At 39.1% G+C, this 22,635-nt stretch overlaps 1 protein-coding gene across 30 annotated transcripts in view; it reads left to right on the forward strand.

Moving 5' to 3' along the window:
- TCF4 (transcription factor 4) overlaps window positions 1–22,635 on the forward strand; it is a 360,829-nt gene that overhangs the window by 163,618 nt on the left and 174,576 nt on the right. For 18 of the 30 annotated variants that reach the window (XM_067698990.1, XM_067699001.1, XM_067698991.1 and 15 more), the window contains one exon: window positions 17,949–18,013. In XM_067698990.1, coding sequence (XP_067555091.1) covers window positions 17,949–18,013 — 65 coding nt within the window. The other 12 variants (XM_067699003.1, XM_067699004.1, XM_067699014.1 and 9 more) reach the window with 9 other exon arrangements.

Consider the following 22,635-nt stretch of genomic DNA (forward strand, 5'->3'; position numbering starts at 1 on the left):
AAATCTTTGACTGCTTTTAATATGTGTAAATGAGGAATTGATGGGAGAAGTAAAGGAACAAGTGTCGATCAGCAGGTTAGTGGTGGAGAAGCAGATCATTTTAATTGTGGAAGCTCAACGATCCTCTGGCTTTGATAAATTCACTGTTAGTTTTCTCCTCCCACCAAATTCACAACTCCTACCTTTCTCAGTAATGCCCAGCCTGGTGTTAGCAACCGGAATCCTGAAATTTGGTTTTGTTTTCAGTGTGGTTAGCCTCTGGTGGCTTCTGTGCCTGAGCAAACTGGAGATGCTTTGAAATGATTTGTTGACCTGTTATCAAGGAATCCCGTTATTTCTCAAAGCAGGTTTTGGGGGTGTTTACACAGTAGAGCATGAAAGGGAAAGGGAGTATTGGAGATTGTTTTCAGTCATAGTAATTGTAATCGTACTGTATTTACAAGTTCCTTTTGAATGCTATCCTCTTGTTTTTATTTCTAGAAAAATCCTTTGTTTGAATACATTATTTCCCGAGTTGTTTACATAATAAAGATGGCTCTAGGGGCATCTTCCCTGGTTTATTCCCTTGGGAGAACATTTTTGAAAGTGATCCACTAAGATTATACCTGTTCAGATTTGGGACCCTAGTCGTGGTACTGTTGGCTGCTTTTTCTGTTTCCTGTTTTGCAGATGTTAATTCCTTTGGGTAATTTTTTTTAAGTGATGAGATTTTCACTGTCCAGCAGCAAGCCACGTTTCCTGGAGTTACTGAACTCTGAAATAGGAAACCTGTGGGGGATCAGTTTTACCCTCCCCAGAAGCTGTTGCTTAAATCAGGGAGAATTACTGCCCCATGACTGAGAATTTTAAAGGAGTTGTTTCACTAAAATATCCACAAGCTTTCTTTCAGGTATTGCAACAAAATTCACATGTGTTTGTGGCCCATGAAGCCAGGATTCCTGGCAGGATTCTCATCCAGTTGCTTCTCCTGTTTCCCTTGCAAACTTTCCCATTGGTTGGGGTCTGTGGAGAGATTTCAGTGGCTGGCTGGTGGAAATGTTTAGGAGAACATTTGCGTATCAAAACAGCCTAGATATTTGCAAAAAAAAAAAAAAAATGTTTATCTGAGAAAAAAAGAATCCACTTAGGATTAGGAAGTCACTGCTTTAAACATTTTAAAAGCATTTGTGATTTCCCGGAGTATATTATGCACGAGTAAGGCCTAACCTGACATTCAGGGGTCATGCCCGCATCCATATTTTTAAAAAGCTTATAAGATAATGAACATTTTGCTTAATGATTAAGATCTGTACCTATATGTGGTATAAAAATTCCCCCCAAATTAAAGGACACAGATATATCCAAAAATTGTTTATGATTTAGTGAACCTATGAAACAAAAGATGCAGGGAAACTGCCTCCTTCTTTTCCTCCTTTATGTATTTTTCCCCCATAAAACCCAATTGTGTTGCTGTGTTGTGACATTCGGTTCTACTGGAGTCCATGAGCTTTCTCTTTTTATTTATTTATTTATTTAACATCTTTATTGGAGTATAATTGCTTTACAATGGTGTGTTAGTTTCTGCTTTATAACAGAGTGAATCAGCCATACATATACATATATCCCCATATCTCCTCCCTCTTGCGTCTCCCTCCCACCCTCCCTATCCCACCCTCTAGGTGGTCACAAAGCACGAGCTGATCTCCCTGTGCTGTGTGTAAGCTTTCTCTTAATGGTGATGATTTAAATATCAGATCTTCCTCTTTTTTTCTTGGTAAAGAGTTTAATGTGGACATACTGGTGTTCAGATTATTAAAGTTTTAACTGCATTACACTGATAGGTTGGAAACAGCAAATATAAAACTCAGGGCAGGCCAATTTTGTTAACAGTGTAGGGGCTGAACGTTGACAATTACTGTACTTAAAAATCCCTCGGATCAGGTGTTATTTTGCCGTCTGGACATTTTAATTAGTAATAAAAATGTGGATCTGGATACACAGAAATAGGATCTACAGTACACAACGGCCCGATGCACTCTGTTGGTGTTGAGGTGTGCCTGGCTACATTTTGTGTGTGTATGTGCTCGTGTGTAAGTGTAATTGTGTGTTGAGTATGTGTTCATTCCTCCTAGTAAAGCCAAGCATAGGATTCTATCACAATACCAAAAAACGTGGCTACTTTTCTTGAATAAGAAGTGAAAATGTGTAAAAAGTGTACTTATATTCCTAAGTAATACTTGCCTATATCTTTTTAATGGTCATGCTTCCTCGTGTAATATATGGTATGGCATGTCAGTACAGTGCTGACATTAGAGGTAGGCTTGGGCAAAAGATGTGGCTCCTCCATTTCATAGCTGTGTGCCCTAAGACAAATAAATTAACCTCTCTGAGTCTCCCTTTTTTCTTACATATAGAATGAAAGTAATGATAATAATAATGATACCTATCTAACAGAATTATGATGAAGCTTATAAGAGCATGTATGTGAAAGCACTTGGTAAAATACAAAGAGCTGTAACAGTTGATTTTTAATACAAGTTGCCAGTCATAACCCACATAAGCATCTTCGTAATACAATAAATTGTCTCATATTAAAAAATAAGGAGATGCAAATATAAGAGTACAGTAACAAATAGTAACTTTAGGACCACCAGAAAATATGTTCATAATTTTAAACATAAAGCAAAGTGATCCATTTTTATAAAGTATCTGTATATGCTCTTTGAAATAATGTTATTCTTAATTAAGGCAGACGCGGGTACATTTGAGGGAAATAGTGACCCTCTGGAGAAATGGAGACTGAAAATAGTTTAGGGAAATGAGTCTTAGTGTCTTCTCGTTCGGAAAGATGCATACGTGTTTCTCTTAATCATTATGAATTTCTTGTTTGTAAACCAGTGTGAATACTTAAACGATAGTCATTATTGTTTAGAAAAACCTACCATTACAATTTATACACACACAGACACAAACACACTCACACACGCATCATATTATATGTAAATTTGCTCAAGAAGGCATTCTCCCCAGGAAGTGAGGGTGTTGATAAAATTGATGTTGGACACTGGACCAGATGAGTTTGGATACTTCTGTAGAAAGCTTTTTCTGTTTTTATTACAAGTTCAGTTCTCTTCCTGAGAATTCTTCGGAAAGGATTTGTTTTCTTTACTGAGACGAATGGTGTCATGGAATACTGTGGTCTAATGATGCTATTTTGGTCATTTCATTAATTTCATCTTCTTCTCCCTTAAAGTAATAAATGCATACCTTGATTATAATACAAATTATATTTACATTACATTGTTTCTAAGAACAAATATTTATTTTTATAGACAACCTGGTTTTAATCAGTGTCTTAGAAAGCTTCTAAGACTTGTCTCTGGAACATGGTATTAGCAGAAGTAGGCAGTTTTTTTTTTTTTTTTTTGGTGAGGTGTTAGGGGGAGCTAAATTCAACCAAGGCAGTCTTCAGTTAATTCATTAATCTGGTAAATATTAAGTAAACTACAGAAGAAACAGAAACGTGCCAGTTGTGACTATACAGCTTTTCAGGTTTTTTGGACTTGAAAATGGAAACTGGTTTCATTTAACGTTCTATCAGTTTAATGTAAATGTCTCATTCTAATGACCAGTTTCATTGACATCTATTCTAATCTAGTGAACAGAGAGGCTCTACATATAATTTGTCTGGAAATTTTTGAAATGAGGCTACAGGTCCTCCTCTTTGAAGCTTCCTTTGATAAAAATGGCCTTGTGTGCCTTAACCTTCCAGAGTTCGGCATTGACAGTCAGGAGGTGAGAGAGAAATTGTGGGGCTCCTTTAAAAATTATCCCAGAGAAGGGATTCAGTTACACATCGGGGGGACAACATTTAAAATTTATTAAAAAAGTAATTCAAAGGAAAGTCTGCAGCCAAACTCCTTAATTGTGATGCATTTGCTGAGTTCCCCTCTTCCATCGTCGGGCCTGCTCCGATGCCATATGGCCTACCATGGAACATTTAACTTGTCAGATATAATGGATTGTCCTGGAAGCAGATTTTTGCTTTGAGCATTCGGCTCCTTTCTTGCATTTCACTCTCAGCTCCAGGCTGCAGGATGAAGGATTGTGGTGGAAACGCAAAGAAGAGACACACAGTTGATTCCCCTTAAGAGAGTGACCTATATGCCACAAAATTTTACCCACGTAAAGAGGCATTATCCCCATCACTGGCCTTAGCAGGCTGCACGTCAGAATCATTTAAATTTGCCTGGACTTCACAAATTGTGTAAACATTTCAGAACTGAGTGCTTTGGAATAATAAACCATCATCATTTTCACTTATGCAAAAAGGGTGTAGCCACATCGGCCAAAAGATAAGTGTTATTTATCATGACCTACATGTAACCTATACCACCTGGTTGGTAGATGCTGTAAATTAAGTTCAACTCTCAAATCTACCGAGAATGCTTAAAAAAAAATCACCTGATGACGATGTTACATGACTTCATTGTTTTTGTTTAGTGAGTGAGGTGGGGTTGAAATGATCATTTAGGTGGATAGGCAAGTAGCAGTTAATTATCCTACTAAGCTTTCCATCTTGAAACCTTCTGTTTATTCTAATGCACTTGAAATGAGAGATTGGACATCCTGTGGATTATTTAACTTTTATCTGTAAATGTAAAAAATACAGTATCTGAGGTTGGTTTTAATTTGTTGCTTTCATGAGGTAATTCATATTTTCTTTTCAATTTGTGATATTGTTTCTGAAATCAAAAGCTCGGAAAGGGCTAGGAGGAGTTTGTGACTTTTGCATCTATAGGATAACTTCCTTTAAAAGAATAAGCAGCACCCTTTCTACACGTACATGTACATACATAGCTGCAAGATACTCTTCTGGCAAAATCTACTGTAACCCCAAAGCTAATATTATAATACAAAGACCCAGAATAGACAACTTACAAATAATCAATCAAGCACAAACCAGTGGGAAAATAAGTAACGTATGTATCTAAATTTAACCATAAAACGGTACATATTCGATTGCTCTAGGGTTACAAAAATTAATAGATTTGTATATGACACATGGAATTACTCTAAAAGAAACTGTCTATTGGCAAAGGGTAATTTAATACACTTCCCAAAACGTGTGTTTATGTATTAGAAATTTAACATTTAATTTACTTCTACAAATTCATGTTTTCTAGATAATTCTTCATATAGATCTATAAAAACTACAGTGGCCTTGAAAACTGATATAACCTCACTTCTATACAAAGAAGAGTTACTTCTTTTTAATGAACAACTTTCCGTGAAGCAGTTAAGAAATCTCTGTTGAAGTCAGTATTGAATCATAAAGTGTACTACTGTATATTTCTTACTAATCCTAAACTGAGCACATTTGTTTTATTGATGCCCCGATAGGATGATTTTTTTCCCCCCTCTCTGTATTCAAATTTTGGTCAGGGTTAGTCCTAAATGAATTTGGGTGGTGCATGGCCAGAGCCAGCTCTTGTTGGGGCTTGTGTGCCCTCTGCTGGCTCACATTGAAATGACTGGTATGTGGGGTTCTTCATTTCTTTTACTTTTCAAGGTTGGTTTTTTTTTGTTTTTTGTTTTGTTTTGTTTTGATATTTTTACACAATCAGATATTTGCAGTGATTATAAAGTTGTAGGTTAATACTGAGTATGGAAGTTAATTTGTTTTTATTAGGAAATGAAGGGGTTTTGTTTGGGGTTTTTTGGGGGGAGTTTGCTTTTGCTAAATAGACTCAATAGCTCAAATAGCATGTAAAGTATATGCCACTCTTTTTTAAAAATAAATTTATTTATTTATTTATGGCTGCGTTGGGTCTTTGTTGCTGTGTGCAGGCTTTCTCTAGTTGCGGTGAGCGGGGACTACTCTTCGTTGCGGTGCACAGACTCCTCATTGAGGTGATTTCTCTTGTTGCGGAGCACGGGCTCTAGGTGCACAGGCTTTGCGGGCTCTAGAGCTCAGGTTCAGTAGTTGTGGCGCACGGGCTTAGTTGCTCCGCGGCATGTGAGACCTTTCCAGACCAGGGTTCAAATCTGTGTCCCCTGCCTTGGCAGGCGGATTCTTACCCACTGTGCCACCAGGGAAGCCCGTATATGCCACTCTTGAGTTATTAAGTGGTTGCTTTCAGGTGACCGTTAATCGTATTCCCGTTGCTTTTGTAGATCCTCCTGGCCTGATTATACTCAAGAAGAATTCTTGTTTACTGAGTTGGAAATGGACTTGAAAAGGATAAATCATTGAAATTTTGAAACGTGACTCCTTGTATGTAGTAGCTAATGCCTCATAGAGAACTCCCTTATAGGCTTGACTGTTTTCACTTGCTTTGTGAAGGAAAATGAGCCTGTATTTACACCCTAATGTTCTATAAAGGCATTTTTGGTTTCCTTGCAGACCAAATTAAGCTATTCTTCCTGGCAGACGTTGAGAATCAGAGTTTGAGTGGAACCTTTTTTTGTTTTGTTTGGCTGCTTTGGTTGTTTTTTATAGAGTGTAAGATGTTAATGGAGCAAATCCCTGATGGTTTCAGGTCGCAGGACTAAGTTATACAAGGGCGGTTACAGAGGGAACATCTTGCCTCCCCGCCATTGCTTGGGTGGAGAGTATCCTTGGGTCTTGGTAGTGAAGACCAGGGCTCTGTATAATGAATATGCCTTTAAAATAGCAGCAATTTTTGTTGACAAGTTTCCATCAAATTCTTTATAAAATTAATTATGTATAAGTGATTTCTGCATCTCTCCGAAATGACTTGATCGAATCCAGGTGATTACTCTGTGGTGGTTCGTTTAGATCTTTACAATTCTTTTTTTTTTTTTTTTTTTTTGCAAATTTCTCTAATTTGTAAGCAGATTCCATCAAAAAACTCCCAAATCATCTCCCAAACGTATGGAATGATCAAAGAACTTAGAGCTAGAGCGCTAGAGAAACTTAGATGAAATGTCATCTAAGTTTTTTCCAGTTTTCCATCTTTCCAATCTGAGGTACCAGTTACCTTAAAATTTGTTTTGGTTAAATCATGTAAGTGTTAGTTTTTATTTACTTTGTTTTGTTTAACATTGTCAAATAACTGCAAACTGCATTCTAACAAATATCCATTTCCCGCTAAATCTGTTCTAACGGTATCTGGCGTGGAATCTCAAATCTACGTCTTTCCTCTTGTCTCCTGTTACCACACTGAGGTTGTGTTAGGTGCTCTCTCATTATTCCCATTATACCCCTGACTATGTACATTACTGGCTTTGCTCCCTAACATTTCACCCATCTAAACTCTTAACTCTTGGGAGTAACGTTCGTCGTTGACGTACCATCAGCCAACACGTGGTAGGTACACAGAGCTACCCTACAAATATTTATTTCTGTATCTCATGGTTTTTGGACCTCTTTCAAAGCTGTTCAGAGGATCATTTTTGCAAGCTTCAGAGCTGAAAATTGCTGTCTGTAAACATCTATTCCACGTGATAGATTTTATTTTCTTGCACATTTTTGATAGGATGCGGTCACTGTTCTGACTACTCCCCTTCTCTCTCCTTCCTCCCTTCTGCCTTCTCCCTCATCATCCTTTCCTCTGCCTCTCCCCTTCCTTCCTATGGCCCCCGCCTTCCTCCCTTGATTTAGTCATGCTTGTATATTCAGTAATTGGAAGGTTTTTCTTAAACATCACAGTGTGGAACTTAGTGGTTTATGTAATTCTGTCTGTGAACCATCACCTTCCTTTAACAGGGGAATTGGACTCTGAGTAGTTTGGTCCTGTTTCCTTCCTAGCTTGATTGTCATGGGGCCATTCTTTTAAAGTTGATGTTGAAGGGCAGCCTCAGTGGTTAGCATTCTTCCTACTCTTTGTCTGCTCTGTGAATGCCCTGAGTTGTGTTTTGAATTGTGGGCTGTTTCACCCCCAACTTCTCAGTACTGTATACTTAGGGAATATAAAACCTATATAGTCTAAGACTAGAGAAATGATTATCTAATATGTTACAGATACATCTGTAGATGACATTTAGATTATCTTCTGTCTCGGGTTAGAAATGTTACTTATATACTTATGTGTATATATAATACTTATTGTATCATACGTATGTGTAACCTGTATTTAAAATTTTCATGAGACCTCCACCTCCTTTATTTTTGTGCATTCTTGAGTATCATATCAAATGCATGTAATTTCTTTAAGAGATGATAGTGGTTATATTCTAATTGTTAGTCGTGAGCTGAGCTTGAAAACCGAGGCCATCTCTTACATGCCCTGGTGCTAAAATATGTAATTTTCCTACGTAGACACTTTATAACAAACATAATACTAAACCTTTTCCTCAGTTTTCTGTTCTGATATGCCAAATTCAGAGTTTGGTCATTATTATTTTTTACATTTAATATTAGTAAGACTCTGTTAGAACATCAGTTTAATGGGTAGCACATAATTTATTGCTAAAAGCAATTTGCACAGTGAAACGTAGCTGCTGATTTTCTTAAAATTTGCTGATTAATTCCAAATAATCGAGCCAGGCAACGAAGTCTTACTCATATGATATCGTCTGTGCTGCATCTGGCCAGAAATGTCATCGATCTCCTCCAGAGGGATCAAAGGGCCGGATTCTCTCCCCCAGCATGGACTTGTAATGCCTTCAGTAGAGCGTGGATGTGGGGAATATATGGGTGGAAGGGCCCTTTTAGGTTAACAAACCAAGTCTGGCTCACTAGAGCTTGATCCTGGAGTCTAAAGGCGACCTCTGTCTTAGGGTAGAAAGGGAGAAGAGATACTTTCAGAGCAGTGGCCAGTGGGGCTGATAGAAGGAATGTCGTTTCACCTCCAGGACACTTAGATCTTGGAATTCTGTTGTTTATTAGGGCCATCTACTTGGTAATGTGAGCTGAATTTCTTTAACACAACCAATCTTCATGAGCAGAGATGAACAAATGTAGAGGCCTAGCACACTGCCAGGAAGAGGTTTCTCTAACCCACAAAATGTAACTGTCTGAAAGGGTCTTGGAGATCAACACTTGTTTACTTTTTAAAAATCCAATTAAATAGGTTGGATTAGATAGTCATTGATTTCTTTTTGGTTATCTACCAGCTTACCAGGTTTATATGAGAGTTTCACCTAAAGTAACCTTGAAGGCTGAACCTGTTCACTTAAATTGGTTACTCTTGTCTGTGGCTTGTTAGACTAACCAGTGGAGTTTTATTTTAAAAAAACAGAGATTCTGGACCACATTCCACTGAATGTAAGTCCCCTGGGGTAGAGAACCCAGGAATCTGTTTTAAGAAAAGTCTTACTGATGATTCTCATGATGGGCAGGGTTTTTGGGCCATGGAATTGAATTTCAGGAGATTGCTTTTCTCCACACCCATCCTGTATCTTCCTTTCCTCTTAAGAGTACAACAAAAATATTTTATTTCTGTTTGCTTTTGATGCCTTTCGTGTGTATCGCAAGATTGACCTTTTTCAGTTTTACATGAAAAACTATTACGTATTCAAATAAAAAATAAGATTTCAAATGCATATGTTGTTTCTTCAGAGGCCCTCACAAAGTCTTTCATTGCCTTGGTTATACCCAGTCACCATAGGCACAAACTGTAATAAAAATATAAAATAGGGCAGGCAGAGCCATTAAGATCTTATTCACATAAAACCAGTGGTAAGTTACGCATTAGAAGTAAGTTGACTGATTTCGGGGTTAGCCTTAGTCCCTCAGGCTCCTAGGGGACCCTTGTACAAATTGCTGATTCAGAAAATCATTACTCTGGTGGCTCAAGTGGCACTTTAGTGGCCTTAAAGAGTTATTTGACACACCTCCCCAAAGAGCTAAGTTATCCCCATGATTATGTTGATTAATTGCACACTCTGTGGAATTAGTGTTATTTTCAGTGAAAGATTTTCCTGCACTGGGAAAAGAAAGCATAAAACTCACGGGTTCTCATTTGATAATGTGTGCACTTCTCCTGAGAGTGACACCGAGGAAGAGGATGATTCTGGCTTTTGTTGGTCTAGGGTAGGTGAAATAATCTATAAGGCAGTACTTTCATTTTGCATTGAGAAGGTGATTTTTGGTGTCCCAGAGGGTGGTCACTCAAAATGTTTACCAGTTCTAATATTTTCATCCATCAAAGGACTCGAGAATGCCTCTTTGACTTACTACGAATTGAGGAGAGGGCTATGCTACATAGTGAGAAAAAGACAGGTGGAATCATCTTTGTTACCACAATAGAAACCAGTAATACATCTGGAATACTCCAAGAAGAGGCGGCGTATTGTAAAAACAGGCTTTGGTACAGGAGTTGGTAACTTATGTTCTAGCTTCGTCTCTTAATATCTGTACAACCTCTCTTATTTGTTATAAGTGGGTTACCCTTTCTGAATTTTAGTGACCTCTTCTATAAAAATAGGGGTTGAAATGCCCATCTTTCTGAATTTTAGTGACCTCTTCTATAAAAATAGGGGTTGAAATGCCCATCTAAGGAATTCTTAGGATGTTGTTATCTTAAATAATGTAAGTTAAATTACTTTGCACACTATATAGTGCTTTGCAAATGTGAGGGCTTTAAGGAGAATTGAATATTGATTCTAACCATGTTCAGAATCGCCCCAAATACAGAGTTTGGGTGGTGCCTCGAGATACTCTTAAGTATATCTGGAATTTTGGTACACTCGCTGCTTTGAAGGCAATGCAGTGTCTGGATGAGATGGGGTGAATCAATGACAGAAAGCAGCCCAAACTCATAATTTTCTGAGGTCAGAGCTCTAGATCATTACTGAGTGTTCTACTTTGATGATTTAAGAACATCAGTGAAAGTGAGCACTGATGCTAGTCTTTCCTGGGAAAATGGCTTGGCCCCTATTTCCCATCATCCTTTGCTGCAAACTATGTACCTGATCACTTTTCCCCAAAATTTTCTTTCTGTTCTCAATTTAGGAAGAGGGGGATGAAGAGAATTTTCTAGGCTGTGGAATGACTGTTTTATCTGCTGGAATTGAGTCGTAGCTCTTTTAGCATGACATTTATTAAATTTGGATTTTTAAAATGCCTCCTGGTATGGTAAGATTCTGCAGGAGAGAACCAGTGGTCTTCTCTGAATTTTAGAAATCAGGAGAATAACGTCAGCTTCTGATTTCTTGTAAAGCCAGACTCCCACCTCCAAGCTAGAATCAGGGAAAATTAAAGTTGACGGCCAGTCAGAACCACAAAGGTGTATCTGCATGGAAACATCACAACAAGACAAAGATGTTTTTAGGTCAATTAAAATAAAATTCAAATGTTAAACTTATTTATTTGATAGAATATTACCAACATATATTAACCCAGTGCATGCTTTGAAATATTAAGTTTTTTAAAGTAGTAGTTTCTCAGATTCCTCTGAACTTGTGTTAATAGGCAAAAAGATGGGGCCGGTATGTGTATTCAAATAAATTTGGGAAAGATTATATTAAATGAAATTAAATGTCTCCACTGCAGGACTTCTCAGAGGCTTTAACATGCTAGGATACAGTGTATATTTCTGCCTGTCAGGGAGGGATATAGACAGCTTGTAACATTTCCTGGGCCTTTTGATTTGCCTCCCTTTTGTTTTTTGGAACCTGTTGTCGGGCTACTATTCCACAGAAGACACTTGTGAGCGATGTTGTGTTGTCCTATAATTTTATATATATATATATATATATGTATATATTATATATAGTTTTTTTTTTTTTTTTGTGGTACGCGGGCCTCTCACTGCTGCGGCCTCTGCCGTTGCGGAGCACAGGCTCCGGATGCGCAGGCGCAGTGGCCGTGGCTCACGGGCCCAGCCGCTCTGCGGCATGTGGGATCTTCCCAGACCGGGGCACAAACCCGTGTCCCCTGCATCGGCAGGCAGACTCTCAACCACTGCGCCACCAGGGAATCCCCTATAATTACATTTTTACTTTCCCTCTTCTCTATGCATTGATATGAAGTCACGTTCTTCACATATGGAATGTGTAGAGATGCAGTTTGCTGCCATGTTTTTGTCAATTAGTTGTTTCCAGTTAACTTAGAGATGGTTGCAGTTTATTGTGTGACGTCACAGGTTCTGGTGTACATCATTTGCACAGCTTTAAAGTACCTAGAGACCTTTTAGGAATAAAACACCATGTAAATGTAAATTATCACCACCTCTAAGACACTTTCATTAATTTCATATCAAATTCATGAGTGTTTTGAGCTCTGGGATTTGAGTCTTCAGTATTGGGCTTCTCGCTTATTTGTAGATATTTTTTTTCAGAGTTTAAATTCCAGCAGCACAGAATAGCGCTAAGAGGCCAGCCATGGGAATCAAACTGGCAGGATTTGAATCCTGGCTCTAACGCTTACTGCCTTTGTGACCTTGGGCAGTTTTCTGTATCTCAGTTTTCTCATCTGTAAAGTGGTGTTTATATTACGTTGCCTCACAGGGTTGTTGTGTAGATTGAATGAAGCAATCTACGTAACCCTTTTGTGTAGCGGGTAATACATGACAAGGACTCAGGTATTCTTACGTGGGCAAGAGAGGAAAAGGCAAGCGCGGGAAAGATGAACGAACTGTAAATTATAACCTCATGTATATTTTTGGAACCACCCTTCCCGTTATTGTTTAATGAAATACTCTTTTCAATATACCCCCCAAAATTATAGGGTAACCAAAGATGGCTTGGGGTTGGGGACAGGGACGACAGAGATTTATTCTGATTCACACGCGGTTGTGATGAGTTCCTTAGTCTGGTAGCAGGGAACAAAAGGCTGGTTCTTCGGTTTCCAGCATGAGGATTAGCCATGAAACAGCCTTGCTGGGTATTGTCCTACAGCATCAGATAAGTTTTTTATCAAGGCTTTTCGTAGGATAATATGTTCCACTGTACAGGTGCATCTTTTTCAGTGGTGGGTGAAATACCTACCGTTTTTTTAAATTTATTTTTATTTTTTTAAATTTATTTTTGGCTGTGTTGGGTCTTCATTGCTGCACGCGGGCTTTCTCTAGTTGCAGCGAGCGGGGACTACTCTTTGTTGCGTTGCACGGGTTTCTCATTGCAGTGGCTTCTCTTGTTGCGGAGCACGGGCTCTAGGTGTGTGGGCTTCAGTAGTTATGGCTCGTGGGCTCTAGAGCACAGGCTCAGTAGTTGTGGCGCATGGGCTTAGTTGCTCCGTGGCAGGAGGGATCTTCCCCAACCAGGGATCGAACCCGTGTCCCCTGCAGTGGCAGGCAGATTCTTATCCACCGCGGCACCAGGGAAGCCTCCCTACCATTTATATGTAATGTTAAAAGTGGCCTTTTAAGAATGAAAGGCTACAAACCCAAACATGAACTTGTTGTTATCCTACTGGTCAACCACCCGTGGGATCATCCATGTCACAGCTTATCTCCAGAAATAGTATTATGGATAAGTTGTTCTTGCCTGTCTCTCACTCCTTCCAAATGGATTAGAACTGTCCAGGTGTAGTAATCTACTGAAGGTGATACTTCTTAGGTGTATCCCTGTGAGTTAATGAACTTATGAGACCAATTTTTTCCTTCATGTCATATTTTCATTCTCATCCAATTCCCATGACATTCCCTTACAATAGGATACCATGGATATATTGGAAGAAAAATTAGAAGTCAAATGGAAAATTATATAAGAATATAAAAGTATTAAATTTAGAATTAATAGATATTTGTTAATCATACTCCCCCTAAATTAAAAAAAAATTTTTTTTCCTTATCCTTCGTGGGGCAGCAAGATAAAGAACAACTGAATCAATCGGCAAAAGGATTGGTCTTTAAAAATCATTGGAAGCAGCTTATATTTTCTGCTTAGCTTGAGTTTTTCGAGGGCAACAGAAGCAGCAAGTGACTCCTTTATTGATTGCCCATTGGTGCCATTTTTAATAATCAAATTTAAATATAGGTTTTAACAGCTGATGGGTTCAATTTGGACAAAACACGTGTTGACTTTCCTGATTGTTTGCTCACTGTAGATGCCGACTTGTTCTAGAGAAGGGGCTGCGCGTTGAGCTCCTTTGTCTCTAGAAGGATTGATTGACAGATGTTGTGTCTGCTCATTTACAGCGTTTTTCTTGCTTAATTTAAAAAATTGTGACATAGTATTACACGTTCCTTGTATACATCATTTTTGCAGAAGAAAGTTGTTTAGCCAATATGTCGACTTAGTTTATGAAATCCTCTCTTGTAGCTTTCATTCAGCCTTCAGTGTACCCCCATTAGGTTAGATTATTCGTTACATGCACGGCAAATCGTCACCAGCAGCAAAATTTAACATGTGGTCCTTTTAGGTATAAAATGAATCAAATGCTTGATAAGATTTGTTCCTGGTGTATATTTCAGAATCTCCCCCGCCCCTTGGTGGGCATACAACAAATGTTACTAACGGGTACTTTTAGTTTTTAAAATATGGACAACAGTACTCCATGCAGTAAAAGACTTGAGCGATTAATGCTACCCTTATGCCTCTTTTGAGTAGTTTTAGCCATGGGGCTTGGCAGTGCCACCATTGTCTTGGTGCCAAAAAATGTCCGCAGCGGCTGTCGCATTCTAGTACCGGAGGGTTGTCTCGAAAATTCTGCAGTGAACACGCCGGGTTTGTTCATCACTGCTATCTCTTTTAAATATTGGAAAAATAGAATCTTGAGCTCTTTCAAAGCTCCGTTGTGATTGTGGGGACGGGGGGAGGTCGGTGGCGAAGGATGGAGGAAAGAAGCTGTCCGCGCCAGCCAGTGGGTATAAGTGACAAAAATCCATGCCTGACACAGAGTAAACACACATATTTAGGAGCTTTTGTGTTCGCGAGCACAGATAGTTACTTAAGAATCCTACTCAAACATGTTATCAGCGCTCTTGAGAATTTTATTATCTGAAACAAATGTTCCCGGACATTTTAAGCGGAAGACCGACATCAAGACCATAGCTAATTTTTAATGGACAATTTACACAAAAGATGTATATTTTTTTCCCTTGGAAATGAGGTGTCATTGTAAAATGGCTGCTTTTTGTCATTAGGAAATTAGAGGAGTAGATATGATAGGTTTGAGAAGGTGCTTGGGTTTATCCACAGTCCCTGATTATTTTGCTCCCAAACAGAGGTTTGGGCTCTGAGGACAGATTTATAGTTGAATTTGCGAACAAAAAGATGTAATAAAGTTAAAGGCTTACACTATCAGAATGAAATGTGTTCACTCAGGATCTGTGGAGCGATCTATTTGATGGTAAAAGTGGATGCTACAGATGAAATCTTTACAAGGAGCATAATCCTTAAAAAAAAAAAAAAAAGGAAAAAAAAAGTGCACCTCCCAGCCTCCTGCTGGCTGCGCTGCCTCTTTGGTACCTCACAGACTTCGACAGAGTCCTGGACGGGTGCCCATTGATGTCATGGAAACACTCAAATTACTGAGAATGATTCATGTCTATGCTGGTCTCTTATCCTCCCCCACACAAACAGGAGTAGATTTTTAACCCTGACAACTTGTAATTTGCAGTGAGTTTATTTTTGTATCTGGATAAATATTTTTTAACAAGCAAAATTAAGATTAAGCAGTCTGTATGTGATATGATAGTAAAGAATGCTGGGGCTTTGCAGCCAAGAGTACTTTGGGGACTCTGTGCAGCATGAATACATACTCTGATCACCCCTCGCTCCCCTCCTCTCCCTTCCTACACCCTGTTCTTTCCAGTCCACCTCTCCCTCTCTTTATTGCCCTCCCTTCCTCTCTCTTCTCTCTCCCATTTATTCTTATTCATGCTCTCTCTCTCTCTCTCTCTCTCTCTCTCTCTCTCCTCTCTCACATCCTTACTATTTGCATGGACCCCTTTTACCTTTAAAAGAATGAAAGGAATAGACCTAACTTTTATATATATATATATATATATATATATGTATATGAATTGAGACAAATCCTAGTAGGAAAATTCGTCTCTCCAGGTCTATGTGCTGGAGTTGAGTTGGGAAGTAATGCCAGGTGGTGAAATTCTATAGGGGATAGCTTCAGTAATTTCTCCTAGAGAAAGACATAGATAGCCTTTCTTCCTTCCAGTTTTTGGAAATTACCAAAACAGGACACTAGATGTTCAGATTCCTAGGAAGTCAGAGTAAATTCTACCTCATCTATCTTCTTTCTGTCTGTCTGTTTGTCTGCCTTTCTACTGACCTCTCTACCTGCCTTTCTATTTGCTAAACAAGTGAATATTATGTCAAAGTGAATCATGTTGTGGTTGTATGGAAGCTTTGTAGATGCGAGAGCTTCAGGAAGGACGTACATCCTTTGATAGCTCATAAAAGGTAGAGTTTTTTTCTGTTATCTGTTAGTAATATTTATAAAGAGAAGTTAAAGACTATAAGTAGCTTACATCTGACTTACACAGGAGAGTAAATATGTCTTTATGACCATTTATACTTCTGAAACAGGCAAATGCATCTATTCTTTAATGCAAAATCCTCATACAGTGAAAGGTTATTCTCTTAGACCTCCCAGGACTGACACTGCTTGAGATGGTGTCTTGTTTCATTGGAATTGAAACTGGTATGGGCATTGATTTTCTACTTTGCACTGAACACTATACCAGGAGTTGGGCGGGGGGAGTGTTTTCCCAAGTTTGAGATTCACTGAAGTCAGTGGAAAAGGTAATACTGGGGAAGAGGGTTAATGTTAAGGCTCAGGTTTGGCTTTCTTCAAAATCATCTTCCATTTTACATATATAGTGACTTACATACAAGGTATGCCTTTGACCAGATATAAGATTTATCAAAGACACATTCTTTGTGTGGTGTCAGGAAGGCATACTCTAACAGCATTGTCATTGAACTAAAAGATCATAATGAACACTGTTACTTCTAACATTTATCTTAACTTGAGTCGAGGGGGGAAAACTTGGGCATTGTAAACTTCAAAGGATCCATTCAGCCCCTCAAAATACTAGTTTTGAATTTTCCCATTGGAGAAAAGAATAGTATAGTCCTGGGTAAAGAGGACAATGTACCTTAAGCTCTAGTCTTGAAGGAAAACAGTATCCTTCAGTCTTGGGTGGGGTGGGCTTTGTGTTCTGGGCACGTGGGCGGCACTAGCCCTTTTTAATGCCCTGGTATGGATTGTTTCCTGTAAGGACTCTTTACATGTCACTAGGTGTATTCTACTGCTTAGATCTCTTATAATGTGGTTTCATTGTCTTCCTTGCTGATTATTAAGGCTCAACACACTTTTAAAAGAAACAAATGAGCAGCCTTGATTTTTACCCTTAGATATGGCCAAGTAGCATCTGAGCCTTTATCTATCCCTGCAGAGCAGTCTACAGATAAAAATTGGGTTGTTAGAATTGACACAAGACATTGACGTTCCATTATCCCTTGTTCTACTGGTAGAATCTGAAGCTGGGTTCAGAGTGGGCAATTTTTCAAAAGCCCTCTTTCCCAAATGTAAATTCCATGATCATCTTTATCATGATGGACTTTACTCCTGGGAAAGGGAGTTTAAATAAAAGAGAGAGAGAGAGAGAGAGTCCCAGAATTTTGAATAGTTTCTTTGCTTTATTCACCATCTGGAGAGCCCTGATTGATTAGCTTTGGCCTCACCATTAAGTGCCAATATAATCAATGGGAATGACTAGGCTAGGGTCATTACATAGATAATTTGCCTGCTGTGTAAATAAAAATGAAATTGTTTAAATTTTGTGAGAGAGAAAGAAAGTGAAAATAAGGAATGACAATTTGTTTGTTAGAGAAAGTGGAGGCCATTGGAATGACAGTTTTTGGAAGTGTGGAGCAGTTTGGCTAAGAATAGGAATGAAGGATATTTTTTTTCCAGTTTATCATAGCCAGAGTGAGGAAGTGTTATTCCCTGTCTTGCTTGCATACATTGCCAGTAGTGCCTACTTTACGTATGTAAACATCGGGGAAGAGAAGTGGATGTCTGTTACCTGGAGGAGATTTTTTTTTTTAAAGAAAAACACAATTTACACTTTTTTTGTTGTTTCTCTTGGCAGGTAAAACAGAAAGGGGCTCCTACTCATCTTATGGGAGAGAATCAAATTTACAGGGTTGCCACCAGGTAAGTGAGAATCTCGCGTTGGGAAAGGGTTGAGAGAGAATGAACCTGGTAAATCACTTTGTTTTGTAAATTAGATGATGCGTTTTAGACTGTGGCACTAATGCACTGAGAATCTGCCGATGCCTGTCTCTTTTTAAAAAGTCATGAAATAACACAGAGCGTGGAAGTCATAAACACCTCATCGTATCAGAATTGTGTTCACTGGCTTGTTGTTATTTTTTTAATCCATCAGCCGGTACCAGTGGCACTGTTTGCAAACCAGCGATCTCGGGTAAAGTGGTTCTATCAAAAGAGTTTATTTGCAATTAAGAACTTAAGAATTTCTTAGCCTGGAAATGCTTCGTGCAGCCATGTGTCAGATCCTGGGTTCGGGTGGCTACTGCCCTAAATTATAGTTTTCATAGGGGCTGTAGGATGTTGTGTGAAAACAGGGTTGTATTGAGGGATAAAAATGTCTGTGAAAATATGATTTGTTGTCCCTTTTTGTTTCTGAATTGTTTTTGGCTGGAAGTCAAGGCCAGCAGGCTGACAGCAAAGCCGTCTCAAGGGAAGCATGCGTGAGCTAGAAAAATAAGAGTACTTTAATTAAATAATAAAATGCCAGTGTCATACAAAGGTATAGCGTGTGTGTGTGTGTGTGTGTGTGTGTGTGTGTGTGTGTGTCTGGGCACTCTGCATTTGCATACTTTCAACTCTGCAGAGAAAGCCCAGTTCTAAAAATACTATCCAGAGCCAGAAGTGTAAGCTTTGTTTCAAGACAATTGAGTTTTTATAGACGCTTTCTTTTTAATTTCAGTATCGGTACTAATCACATGTTTCAAATCTTATTATTATTATTTTTTTCCTCTAAAGATTTAGACTTTCTTTTTCTAAGGGCGTGGGTTTCTTACTTTGGAAAACTCTGGATAGAATTTAATCATCCTCTTTCAGACTCAAAGCTTTCTAGTGTTTTATTATTCACCCAAACAGAAGCGTACCTTCTTTTCGTGCTGGGAAGGGAATGCTTGCTCTCCTGAACCCTCTCACCCTCCCGTTTTCTTTAATGGTATGGAAAAAAAATCCATTTTGATTTTTTTTTAAAAAAACAACCTGTTTCATGGATCCTGGAAAACGTAAGCAAACAGTTTGAGTCATTAAATAGAGCCTGCTCGAGAAGGTTTCCTTTAGGTATCAGTCAGGGATCCCGAAAGGCGGAATTCTGGTGGAGTGGTGGGGTTTTGTCTTGTTTTGTTTTTTCTGGATAGATTTGCATTTTTAAAGTTTACTCCTTCGGCCCAGCCATCCATTCAGTCATACTTGGCATCTGAAAGATTGGTTGTGATGAGGTGAACGGTGCTGGGTTAAAGCGCTCCTGCTGCACAAGCTGCAGAGTACAGTTTATGGCAGTTTGTCTGGAAAGAATTCCGCAGGAAAGAAATTTACAGCCATTCCAGCACAACGGAAACATCTTTGGAATGTGAGTGCAAATGTGCGGGGTAGATAGCTCGGCAGCGAGCCTCCTAGCGCCGAGTCTCTGGTGCAAAGCTCTCAATTCCTGCCGAAGAGCCTGTTCCTGTGTATCTGGTTTCTCAGGGTCAAGGCAGAGGCCGTTTGAGTTTTGGGGGAGAAGAAAGTTGACAACATCCTTCCTGTTCGCTGATGGTCATGGCAGAGGTCTCTGTTTTCGACGGGCCTCTTTTTCTGGTCAATGAGAGAATAGGCTTCCTCGCCCCTGTATCCTTTCTTCCTAATAGGAATTGGCGTGATTCCTCCCAGACACAAAGATTTCCTCTGCTGAGTAAGCGCGAGGCCCCTTAACTTGTGAAAGCATCATCCAGACCGCGTGAGTCTGTCAGTGTATGTGCTGGGACACAGACCCTCCCTCGGTTTGTGGGCAACACTTCCCTCGGGTGAGACTGAAGTTAATTTTTTTGGCAGACACAAGGTGAGAAGTGGAAAGGGGCAGAGGGTGGACTAGAGGTGGACGGACTGGCGTGTGATGGCTGAATGTCTGGGCCTGGGGAATGTCTCCTTTTGAGACATTTGTGTCCAGGAAAATTCTGTTGTATACAGGAGTACGGCTGCATCCGCTTTTCTTAAAACGTCTTCATAATAGAGCCGTGGAGTGTGGAGATTCTTTCATCCTTATTTCTGCTTCGTGATTGTGAGTCTTGCAAGGACCGACTCTCTCTTTGCTTAGCCTGGGCTCAGCAGTGTCCATAAACGGTGTGATCACTTAAGGAGAAAAGCAAAGAGCACAATTTTGGAAATTCCCTGATTGAGGAAATCGGGGCTGGAGAGGAAAAGGGTACATATTTTGAATTTCTGCTTTCGGTGAAATCTGAGACTAGAACAGACCCTAGTGTGTCTCCCAGTGAGTGAGTTTCTCTTGTGCCGAATTGTTTTTTTGAATCCCTGTCTCCAACACCAGCTATGCAAACCCAAAAGAAAGGCAGAGTCTCGGTGTCTTGGGCTTCAAGTCTAAATAGCAGATCACAGCTGAACCGATTCCCCACTGTGTGGCAAGGTGAGTGACTCGTGGAGAGGCAGCTTTTTGTTTTCTCGTGTTTACTACTTTATAGAGATGCTGGATGGAAGTCCTTTAGATGCTGTGCCCTGAGGGGCTCCAAAAACTGCTTTATCGTATTATAACAGTGTGTCCTGTGGACTTCCAGGGATGAGCACTGTTGCGTGTGAACGTGCTTCTTCCAGTTCCAATAGCCTTTTGTTTGGTGCAGAGAGATAGTGATGGTAAGCAACAGGTAGCCAAATGCTGTCCTGGAGAAATAAATTATCATTTTGCAATGTTTGTTGTTTCAGAATGCATCAGGTTGAAAAAATACATATCCGTCATGTGTCTCTTGAGGATGTACCACTAATAGTGATAGACGTGGGACTTTTTAAAAGTGGGTGTCTTAGCTGAGAAACAAAAGCCGGCGGGTTCTTTATTAGCGATTAAATTGTTTTCATTGAAAATAGTAATGGGATGATATGAATTCATTAATGCACTTCCATATAAAATTATCAGAAATGAACTCGGTGACTTTTTCAGCCTTTCGAAATTGTATAGAAAATAAACCCATAGAAACCAAAGTGGCCAAACGGACTTTTTTTAGTTCTCACTAAATATGGCAAAACTAATTTAAATCAAATTGGAGTACGGAAATCACACCCAGGCTTGAAATGTTCTTGCCAAATTGCAACCTCATACTACTTTTTTTTCTTTTACTGGCAGGGAAAATAAAATTTATAATGGAAAGTCTGACAGAAATGAAAATGAGCGGAAATAAAGTTTTTCACAGGATAGTCCAATCTTAATACGATAACCAATAGCTAATACCTAATGGGCCTCACTGTGCATGACAAAAGGGAAAAAATGTCATTTACTTTTGGCCTCTTTTGCTGCTTTGAATAGGATGTTTGGTGACTGCAAACTTTTTTTGTCTTTCTTAATCTTCCCCGAGATCTACTGTTTTTGAGTGAGGTGGTGATGTCAACACAAATGCTTGGTATTAAGGCAGAAGTTTTCCCCTTAAATGGAAGTTGAGTATTGATTATCAGGAAGTGTTTGTCTTTTCTTTCTGGGAGATAGCTCAAGTCTAAAGCAATGGTTTCTTTATTAGTATCTCCTGGGCAAGGTTTTGTGCGTGTGCGTGTGCGTGTGCGTGTGCGTGTGTGTGTGTGTGTGTGTGTGTGTGTGTGTGTGAGATATGTGGAGAGCTGGGCCCTATCTGAGACCAATTAAAATCGCATCTTATGAGTTGGGCCTTTGCATTTCTGACAACTCCCCAAGTGATTCTAATGTGCAGCTAGGTTTGATGATTTCCTAGAATGTTCTATAGGAATCTGCTCTATTTAAAGACTTGTGTTCAAAATCTAGTGTTGCCACTGACCTTGAAAAAGCTTTTAGATTTCTTGCCTTACTTTGATTATTCAAGACATAGGAATATATTGCATATGTACTTCATTTAAAAGGCAGTGAAAATTAGTGATATTCTGAAAATCAGTAAGATGCCTCGAAATCTTTATACAAAACCCCACAACTGAATATCCCAGCCCGTATCTTGTTTTCTCTAGTGAAGTCCAAGGCTCTAACCTTATCCACATTCTTTTTCTTTCTCAACAAGTAATCAAATAGGACTATGCTGATAAAGTTATTTGATGTTTAGATCTTAAAACTGACGGGATTTAAGAATTAGGCCTAATCTCAGATACCTTTGTTAAACTGCAGAAACTTTGCAGCTGCAGAGGACACGTAAAGGACACTTCTCTGTATGTGATTCAGTGCACTCACAAACCAAGTTGTTTTGGATTCATTGAAATTAAACCTCTGTAGTTGGTTCTGAAATGAATTACACATTTAAGAATGGATTTTCTTCTTTTAGTTCTTTTTATTTTTGATACAAAAAGAACTACAAATTCCTTAATTCTAAAACTTTTGGACCCTTCCAGTGTTTCTTATCTGAAATCAAAATAGAAAGGATATACGCAGAAAAGCTGTGAAATCCTTTGTCTCTTCTTATGAAAATAGCTATTTAGGTCTTGTGGAAGCAGAATACGTCTTGGTTTTTAACTTGGCGTTATGGTTAAATGTTTGTTTATAGTGTGCCGTCATTCGTACCTGGTCCTACGTAACCTTCCTC

The sequence above is a fragment of the Pseudorca crassidens genome, chromosome 12 (assembly GCF_039906515.1).
Source record: "Pseudorca crassidens isolate mPseCra1 chromosome 12, mPseCra1.hap1, whole genome shotgun sequence".
NCBI classification, from domain to species: Eukaryota; Metazoa; Chordata; class Mammalia; order Artiodactyla; family Delphinidae; genus Pseudorca; species Pseudorca crassidens.